Raw genomic sequence first — 9277 nt, 5'->3', positions numbered from 1 at the left:
AGAGAGAACGAAGATGGATCCTATAATCAAACCACCAACGAAACTAGTGTAATATTTCTAGATAGCTATACATCATCACACTGACAGAATAATACATATAAGAATGATCTATGATTCACCTCAGCCGATATTATTCAAATAAACACACGAGCAAATTCAGAATGTCACACATGCGCCGACACACAGCTTACTTTTGAGAATTCTGCCATATGCCGGAGAATTACTTCCAAAGTGGCACTTCGAACTCGTGAGTTACATTCTAATCACCTAAGGATGAGGCAGAGTAATCAGAGTGGGGAATGCCATGAAATAGAATCCTAGAACTTATCATATCGAATCCCAGTGAAACGGCTAGCACGCAAGAACAAGTCTCAACAGATTGCACGCACGGACCAGGTTACGGCTCGCGTAGGTTCGGACCTGGCGTCGATCATTTCTTCGTAATTTTTTCTGGTGCTTGGGTGCGCATACAGTTTAGCTGGAAATGAAAATGTGCGACTTAAACACGTATGTCCCATGGCTGCATGCTAAATAGCCCAAATATGACTGATCAAGTCAGCGACTAACGGTCAGTTAAATCAGTGACCCAAAGATCACCTTTAAGAGGTGCTGACCTACTCTGTGATCTATTTCGGCCTTGCATAAGAGCCTCTTCCTCCCTTATGTAATGGTTTTAAAAGCGGGCCGAAGGCCCGCGGCTTCAATTCACCCAGAAAAACCTATTTTCCGGTTGCCTCCATTGGAACCAAAAAGTGCCTCCATTGGGACCACCTAGCGATTAGAAGACCATGATCTTAACCACTGGACTAAATCGACCGACCAACGCACCTGAGCCATATCACAGTGCCTCTGTAATACAACAGTTGTATCATACACTCGACTTGAGGTCATGCTATTATGATAGACAATATTTTCAATCATCATACCTTACATAGACACACTTGCTACGCCATAGAGGGTTACGAATCCGTAGAATTATACAAACGGACCACATTTCGTTTTAGTAACTATTTGTAAATCTTGTATGTCGCCACCGTCAGCCTCTACTGAGCGTGCCACCACAGCTTACCATCCTCTTCCTGAATTCAGGGATATAGACAATGTCAACGAGGAGTCCACTCAGGGACGACGCAGAACCAAGTCGTGTTTCTGGCTTCTATTCAAGGTGACCATCAGGAGTTCCGCATTCTTGTCTAGTTCACTTGAGTTTTTTTTTCAGATTGTTGTCGCAATTTTAGCAGTAGTCTTACTGATAACGGGACTCTGGCAGTACATTGTCGTGAAGCTTGGTCATTCGGGATGCTCTGCGGCTCGGATGGAGGCCTTGGAACCAGAATATGGTAAATTCGATCTCTTACCGAAGGTCAGCCATGCGCGATTCTCAACGTGTTCATGATCCGAGGTGTTTGTCAGTCCTTCGTGCTCATTGAGCAATCACATCGAACATATAGTGCATTGGAGGTATTCCCAACAGATGAGCAAGGGAAGATAACTGGAGGCAGTTTAGGATACTACTACAAGTACTCCCCCTTAGAGTCGCTGATTGCATGCCTGGTATCAAAGGCCCTAGTCTCTCATATCTAAATTGCTGAGTTTAGATCTTCGTATACGCTCACAGTTACTCCCTGGGTATGAGCGGTACTATGCGATCAGGTATCATGGTCCATGGTGGAATGTCTACGGACTCACTGATGAGCTCGGAGATACTCTCCTGACTGCTTCTACTGACTGGTTCTCCATTGGGAAAACAGTTAATATCCACAGGTCCGTCAAAGAGTCTCGAAATACTCTGTACCGGATGATATGATCAGGTGCGATGAGTCTGCAGAAAATCCGATTTACTATAGTGCGAAAGAAACAAGCCACTGGCTTATGAATAAGTAGGCTCTTTATTAATAGGGATGATGTCAAAACTTTTATTATTTCAGAATTCGCAAGATGTTCGGATCGTTTATTAATACGGAGTATTCCTTCTTCGCCGTCAATAAAGGGACTGGGGAGAAAACACTTCTCGGTGTCTCCGTCAAGCAAGGCTTCCAAGCTAAGCAGCTAGTGTTAAGGTAGTATATAGCGGGCTGAAGTCAACTCGAGTGGGAAAAATGTGTTGGAAAACAACACATTCTGTAGAAAAATTCGACGGTTCGGGAGACTGCTACGTGATTCGAACATTTCATGCTGGCTAGTTCAAACGCGTCGTTTTGGAATATCCATGACATTTCGTCTTCGACGACTGGTAGGGCTCCAGATGAGTCCAAGCGGAAGATGTATGATGCCGTCCTAGTGTCGAGACACTGGATGAATCAATTCGATTACTGGCTGGTGCACTGTGACGACCCTTCGGACTTGCCCGCAGAAGAGCATACAGGTAGTGATGAGCTCGTCGGCCCCATGTTTAGTAGTCTTTTCGTCGTAGTTCCATCATCAGTATTCGGAGCGGTGACGGCAGTGGGAGCCTTCAGGGACATCGAGAAAAAAGGGAAACGCCCGGCCCCTCAAGTATAACGTGCAACAATCGGTTTGACCCATTGCTATTGAGTGTACTTTTTCCAATTGATGTAGGCTTGTTTCCAATTGATGTGTCTGTGTGGTGTACCAACTGTCAGTATTTGTCAAGCCTGATTACACCAGCGCCGATGAGCCATCGACGATGGCGTCTGAATGTTCTCAAAGTGCTTACAAAGTGGTAACAATCCGGCCCAATATCGCGAATTAATAGTCAGTAATACTCAGCATTGTTTCCAACGACTAGGATGGTGTAGATTTCAGTATGCATCGCGGAGGTGTGAGTAGATCCCGTGCCCTTTAGTAATTGGGGACATTTCTGATGATGATCTATGGATGTATCCTTGGTGAATCGAGAACGATGTATCCATATAAGTTGCGACATCCTTTGAGATAGAGTATTAGTACTCCTAATCTATATCGCTGGAATGGTCTAGTTGGTTATGACGATCGCCTCACACGCGATAGGTCCCGAGTTCGATTCTCGGTTCCAGTATTCTTTTACTGGTTCCAACTTGGGCTGAGAATAAGGTTATTACTATTGCTAACCACTCTACCAGGAAAGGTAGAAGCATTGCGACTCGCAAGGCCGTCACCATGAAGAGATCGGATGTTGCTCTAGCAGGCTGGAGTGTGATAGCTTCCAGTTATCGGTACTCGTGGACAAATGAGTGATGATAGTATGATTTCACGAGTGATTTCATATTTTGCTGATGCAGTACTGACATACCGCGCCAAGCGCAAAGCAACGACAATTAAGGGGGCGGATGTGAAAACGTTTAACGAGAGGGATGAGACTAAAAAAATGACGAAATAGCGTTACGTTTTCGATGCATACAATTTTTCCGATCCCAATGATAGTAGCAGTATTGACATTTAAGGCATTTTACTGGGCAAAGAGTATATATGTGCTTATGAGAATCACTCGTGCTCCTCGTGTTCAAGACGTTAATTATGGTTTGAGTTACGGTATCCGTCTTTACAGATGTTGTATCTTCAGTCAGCATCGTGTCGGAAGGGAAATGTTGAAAACTTAGCGCGAGTAACGCCGATAGTGTCTCAATTCTCTTGTACTGTCCTCCATGGGATTCTGAGTAAGAGAGGGCACGAGAGATAGAGAGGCGACTTCGAGTATAACTCCCACAGAATATTCTGTAACGGAACCTCGCGTCTGTGCAAGTGTGACCTCAGCATGTTCCGAACGAGCTCTTCCATAAGCAAGCTCACTAAGCAACACTGGAATAGCACAAGAAAAAGTACACTAACGTTACGCGGACAGTAGTTCTCTAATATCTTACTGCAGATGCAAGTCGCCAATCCGGAGTGTGTTGGAGAAGTCTTGCTGCTCATGAGGAGGTGACTGTAGCTGAGAGACAACAACTTGGTCGTCATTTGTAACAACTCATTGACAAGATCTATTCGCGCGAGTGACTTATGTGGTTTTCACAGATGAAATCAGTTGGGATGCATATCTTCCTTTGGTCTCGACCTACGCGTTCAGGCTCCTCCACCACTTCAAAAAGATGCGGAATATGGTACGTCCCCAATCCGTTCGTTCCTCCTTCATACCGCAACCTCACACGCGGTGGGTCTGGGAGAAAACTGCCTCATCGATCAAGAGTATCATAGGCTCACCCAAGGGAGGACGCAATAGCCGAAGAAGCCGATTTGACGGTGATGCATTGTGTTGGACCATCCACGCTGGACTATGCTCTTGCTCTCTGGCTCCTCTCCTCGGAGGCGTCAGATTCAATGCATCACATTTGGCGGATAGCATCTCTTCTATTGCAGCATCGTCGAACTCTGCCGCAGTGAGTTCGCTGCCGTTCTCGTTCGACGAGCAGCATCGTATAGCTTCTGCCGGATCGAGCGAGAGGATAGCCCGACGATGTTGGCAGTACCTGACGTTTACTCGAAATGCGCTCAGGATACCGTGAACAGAACGTGAACGTATTCGCGTAGAACACAGTAACACAGAAGTAAATATAAAAGAACGTTGAAAACTTCATGACTCTGAGGAATTGCCGAATTTCGCCATGACAAGATGAGCGATTTTGAGCACAGTACCGCAAGAATAGGTGGAGCACCGCGCTTACCATTCAACAGAGTCTCGGACCACTGGGCAAAGTGATTGGCTCTCTCCATCTCCAGAGATATTCCCTTGACGATCAGTATCTTTGACGGCATCGAGTGTATACTCCATACGACGGAAAGCTTCCTCGGCACGTCGCTCAACGATACCAAGTCGCGTCACCACCTACACGCCTCCGTTCTATAGTAGAAATTAATGACCATGAAGATGATGTTAGTGTGGATATCCACGAACCTAACGCTCCACTAACTAGTCCAGCGAATCTTCAGTTGGTGTGGAGTATTTTTATTGCTCGAATTTTTTTGAGCATTTCGTGAAGAAATGAGATACCGAAAGTATCATGATGAAAGCTGATATAGAAGCGTTTGACCATGATAGAAATATCACTAGGGCGCTTCATGGCTCCCAAGACCAAGATCTCCCTGGGTGGGGAATCTCCACTGAGGATCGTAGGTTCTAATACCAGTAAAGGACAAAGTGTGTGCGAGGTACGGCTTGTAGAGCTTATAAAGCTCATGTTATTGAAAATTGCATGTAAAGCCTAACGCTTGAGCGCACCAAATTGAAGACGCTGAGAAACCTGGATTGAGTTCGACGGTCGACCTGTATGGTAGGCTCCGATCCCGGCAGTCGGCTCTGGGAGAGCCTCCGCTGCGGGGGCTCGTCGCTACTACGCGTGTCAAGGCTTGAGCACGATAGGCTGAAGTATTTTGCAGTACTTGCATGAATGATAGGCACACGTCGCAGGTCAACTACCACCAAGCACTGCATGCAATGTGAGCAGTATAGAGGTGGAGGTGTAGGAAACGAGCTTTAACTATCTGCCTCATGTCCGGAGCAGCTGGCAGCTCTAATGCAAAAGATGCCGCGCCACAGCATTAGATCACTGGTGCCATACATGCTACGCACTAAAATGTTAGTACTTGTTAATGTTAATCACAGTACGCAACGAACAAGGAGTAATAAACACACGATATGGACCATATCATATGGTGCGCCACAATATGTAGAAAATGCAAGTGCACGTAAGTAAGCAAGATTGAGTTGAACGCACCTTATGTGAAAAACCAGGATGTGAACTGTGAAACAAACTAGCGTAGTGTGGATAGTAAAGAGCCCGCAGTAATTCATGCGAAAATGATTCAAATCGAACTGGTCAATAAAAACTTTGCATTTTTGCAGCCGTCGTCAGGCCATTAGTTGTCGCTTGTCGCGTCTGGGGTTTTGTCGCTCGCCCAGTGGGTCCCTCCCCACGGTGGCTCGCGGATCTGTCGATCCCCAAGAGGGTTGTTCCACCAAGGCTAATCAGAACGGAGATATCTATACGCACACTCACATCAGCTGTTCGACTATTTACAGAGGCGTGTCGCATCTCTAAGTCCCTCTCGGCATCTTTAACTTGACACTGTATCTCGTGGATGAGTCTTTCTGCTGTTGATTGTATCTGCATTTTCCTCCAATATTCATCATGCACTGTATTCTCACTCTCTGATGTATAGAAGTTAGGTTAGCCGTATACGCCTCGATACGCCTAGCGAGCTCTTCTCTAGCGGAAGAACACTGTTGCTTCACCAGCAAGCATCGACCACTGAGATTGTTACGCACCTCGAGAAAAACTCAGCCGTCCAATACGGTCCACATGCAGACGTACATCATCAGTAACCGCGTCTACTATAGTGTCAATAGCAACATGCTCAGCGTCACAATGCGCTTGAGAGCCACCACAACACTCCGCACAAACGAACCGGCCCAGTTGTTTGCAGAATTGCGAGCAGGCGAACCTTTGATGTACCGAACACAGCGCTACGTCACGCTGAGGAGGCGCTGCTTGCTCGACTGCAGCCAAGAGAGCGAAGTTAGTCCGGACCTCAAAAATCAACGATGTTGACGGCGACCATCTCGAGGAGGAGCTCACCTCCGTCACTAACATGTTCTGACGACAGTTCGGACATGTGATGCGGGCATAGGGTGGTGGACTCCACGCTGGCGGCTCTCCTGTCCTCCCGTTGGGAGTAGTAATATCTCTCATGGAGGGGCCTTCTACCAAATGCCGAAGACACCGAACGCACAAACTGTGGCCGCAGCGCACCAGTACCTCGCATGATCGACACAATGCTTACTACATTGCTTTTCTGTGTAGGCCAGAAGTTAACCGAAGATTCTCACAGAGATATTTGCCGTTGTTTCGTCTAAAGAGGAATTGTTCTACTATAGTATAGTAGAACAATTCCTCGCTACGACGCGACGCTCCTCTGTGAGTATAGTAACTTTACTCACGGAAGGACGTCGCGAACTTCTCGAACGCGCATGCGATTGAACTGATCGTTATTAATGCGCATGAACTCTGACAAGTAAGAGCATCTCTCTGTTCACCTTAGGGATATGAGACTCTTCTAGAGTATCATAAGGATTATAGCATACTGGACACTCCATTGCTGTCAACTGCTCATGTCGTGTCCAACTACCACTTGAGCATTCCCTACTGCAACAAAACCCCAGTCTACCCATAACACCATGAACAGGACATCATGAACACAGCGGATTGATAGTATCAGAAGAATGAACAAGTTTTTGTAGCATACATCACTCCATTATGAATTGATTCAGATGAGTTAGATGGACCACGAATGCGATAACATAATCATCGATCTAAGGGGATAAGATCCCCGCAAGGTTTCCGGACACCACCACTCGGAGAAGTGCGAGGCCGTGCATCGAACTGGTGAAGAGAGAATTTACCAGAACCCGCATAGTGTGTAACGTGTTGTTGACAACAGTGAGATCTAGGAGAAGTCTCTATTGCACCTGAAAGCCACGCACTGATGGGTACAAAGATAACGCAGACGTGTGAGCGCATGATCATGGAGTAGATGGTCGATAAGAATATCCCCAGCATGAGGTCAGTGTTGAAGTCCTTACTCGGTAAGCGTCTCCCTAGTGCATCGTACCGCAACGGGCTCGAGCTCCGACTGCGAGTTGTCGGGTCTTTGAGTGATGTAGAGCGCCTTCTGATGTCATCATAGTCACAGGTGAGCTCCTTCCCGCATGCGTGACAATGACCAGGAGTAGAAGTAGAGGTCACAGTTGATTCAGCATCAGAGACATCACCGTCCTCAATCGTCTGAGATGAAGATCCTCACGTGAAACTCCAAGTAGAGAGCTACCTCAGCAGAATGGACTTCAACGGTAAGCGTCAACTCCTCATTATCATCAGCATCCCCGAACTAAGTGAAAGCTAGTTCTATAGACGCGCCGTTTCGTTCGAATTCCACGGCAATGTGATTCATAACTTCACCACTGCCGGAACGTAGGAAGGCTTACCTCAGCTAGCAATGTGTCAATAGAACAAAAGTTCGTCCAGAGCAAACCGTATCGACACCACCAAAGAGAGTGTTCAAATACATCCACTCGGGGACCCTTCTGTTGTCGGCCTATTGTCACAGACCTGCATGCGTTATTTCAAAATGCACGCAGGCACATAAGGATTCACAAAACGCCAATCTCGAAGAGAAAATGTGGCAAGTGTTCGAACTTGGCTATTAGCATCTTCAGCGACTCGACTCACCAGCTGAGTTTAATACTATTCGGTACCCGTAACTTCACAGCACAATAGCCTTCTTGACTCGTTACATCTCCACAAGGGAAGAACTCAACCTAACCATACCACGCTGCATTGAACTGAGGTGAACGGCAAAGTAGTAGACCTGTAGAAACTCCAGGCCAATGATGTTGGTGACCTCCTCAGACAGATAGGGCCTTCCTTTTTGATACCTGAGAAGATGTGGGGGAAAAGGCGCGATAGCAAGGTATTGGTTTCTATCAATGCTATCGAAAGGACAGCCCACCCCTGCCATCACATGGTTGGATGAGCCTACTATCAACAAGGTCAAAGAACCATGTTCAGCCGACCAGACGAACAAAGGGTAATCGCGATGTTCTTTATTAGTATGCTGACGGTAAACATCAACCAAAAAAGGGAATATTCCGGCGACCCACAGTATAGGACTAAGTGAAGTTTCAATGCATTCGCATCGCCATTTGTTTGGAGAGAATCATTCTACTGCCGACCCATCAGCAACTTACCGATCAACTTTACCGGTAATATCCGGTACCGCGAAAGTGAACCAAGACCGCCCCTCCACTGGCTTCATCGATGAACCACTCGACTGGAATAGAACCTCAGTACAGCTCACTGGAGTAGCAGCAGACTCCCTACCTTCCGACTGGCTAATGATACAATGCTCGCTCGCCGACTAGAGTTCCTGTATGAAGATATGATACTCCACATGTCAATGAGAGATGTAACACACTTAACAATTCTGTTGGAGATATCGAGAGAATGGATCTACTCCCATTACACGGAAAAACTCACCGAGTTTGCCGTGAAGACCGTCGACTTGAACCCTCTTCCAGTGCTCTTTCAAGAGTCGTCGGACACCTCGATGCATGGACAATGCATTCTTCCTTTAGCCTCTCACACTCAGCGAGGAGTTCCTCTGAGCCACAGATGCATGAGTATACCATCGAGAAGTGAACTTTCGATGGCCAACATATTATAACATGTTATTGATATATACTAATGTAAATATTACTAATAGATATACTAAGATATATATACTAATAAACGATTACCTAATATAATATATTTAATGATACCTTAATATGATTATATATTTAATATTA

General features: G+C 46.2%; 2 protein-coding genes and 1 non-coding gene across 3 annotated transcripts; 2 read left to right on the top strand and 1 right to left on the bottom strand.

Annotated features, from left to right (window-relative positions):
* Nucleotides 1-1024: 1024 nt before the first annotated feature.
* On the top strand, nucleotides 1025-2502 carry Pmar_PMAR013842 (hypothetical protein; the record flags this gene model as incomplete). Its single annotated transcript, XM_002774928.1, has 8 exons — nucleotides 1025-1165; nucleotides 1220-1363; nucleotides 1414-1520; nucleotides 1654-1764; nucleotides 1812-1880; nucleotides 1929-2060; nucleotides 2238-2365; nucleotides 2414-2502. The coding sequence occupies 8 exons, from the start codon at nucleotides 1025-1027 to the stop codon at nucleotides 2500-2502; spliced, it is 921 nt and encodes a 306-aa protein (XP_002774974.1).
* Nucleotides 2503-2924: 422 nt separating this feature from the next.
* Nucleotides 2925-2998, top strand: Pmar_PMAR013841. Its single transcript has one exon. It is a non-coding gene; the product is annotated as a tRNA-Val (tRNA).
* Nucleotides 2999-3747: 749 nt separating this feature from the next.
* On the bottom strand, nucleotides 3748-4403 carry Pmar_PMAR013840 (hypothetical protein; the record flags this gene model as incomplete). Its single annotated transcript, XM_002774927.1, has 3 exons — nucleotides 3748-3868; nucleotides 3996-4093; nucleotides 4138-4403. Coding segments are annotated over 3 exons (435 nt in total), but the record flags the coding sequence as incomplete, so codon positions are not given.
* Between the last annotated feature and the right edge of the window lie 4874 nt (nucleotides 4404-9277).

This window comes from Perkinsus marinus (genome assembly GCF_000006405.1).
Source record: "Perkinsus marinus ATCC 50983 genomic scaffold scf_1104296957160, whole genome shotgun sequence".
Lineage (NCBI taxonomy): Eukaryota > Perkinsozoa > Perkinsida > Perkinsidae > Perkinsus > Perkinsus marinus.
This window is presented reverse-complemented; position numbering and strand designations above follow the sequence as displayed.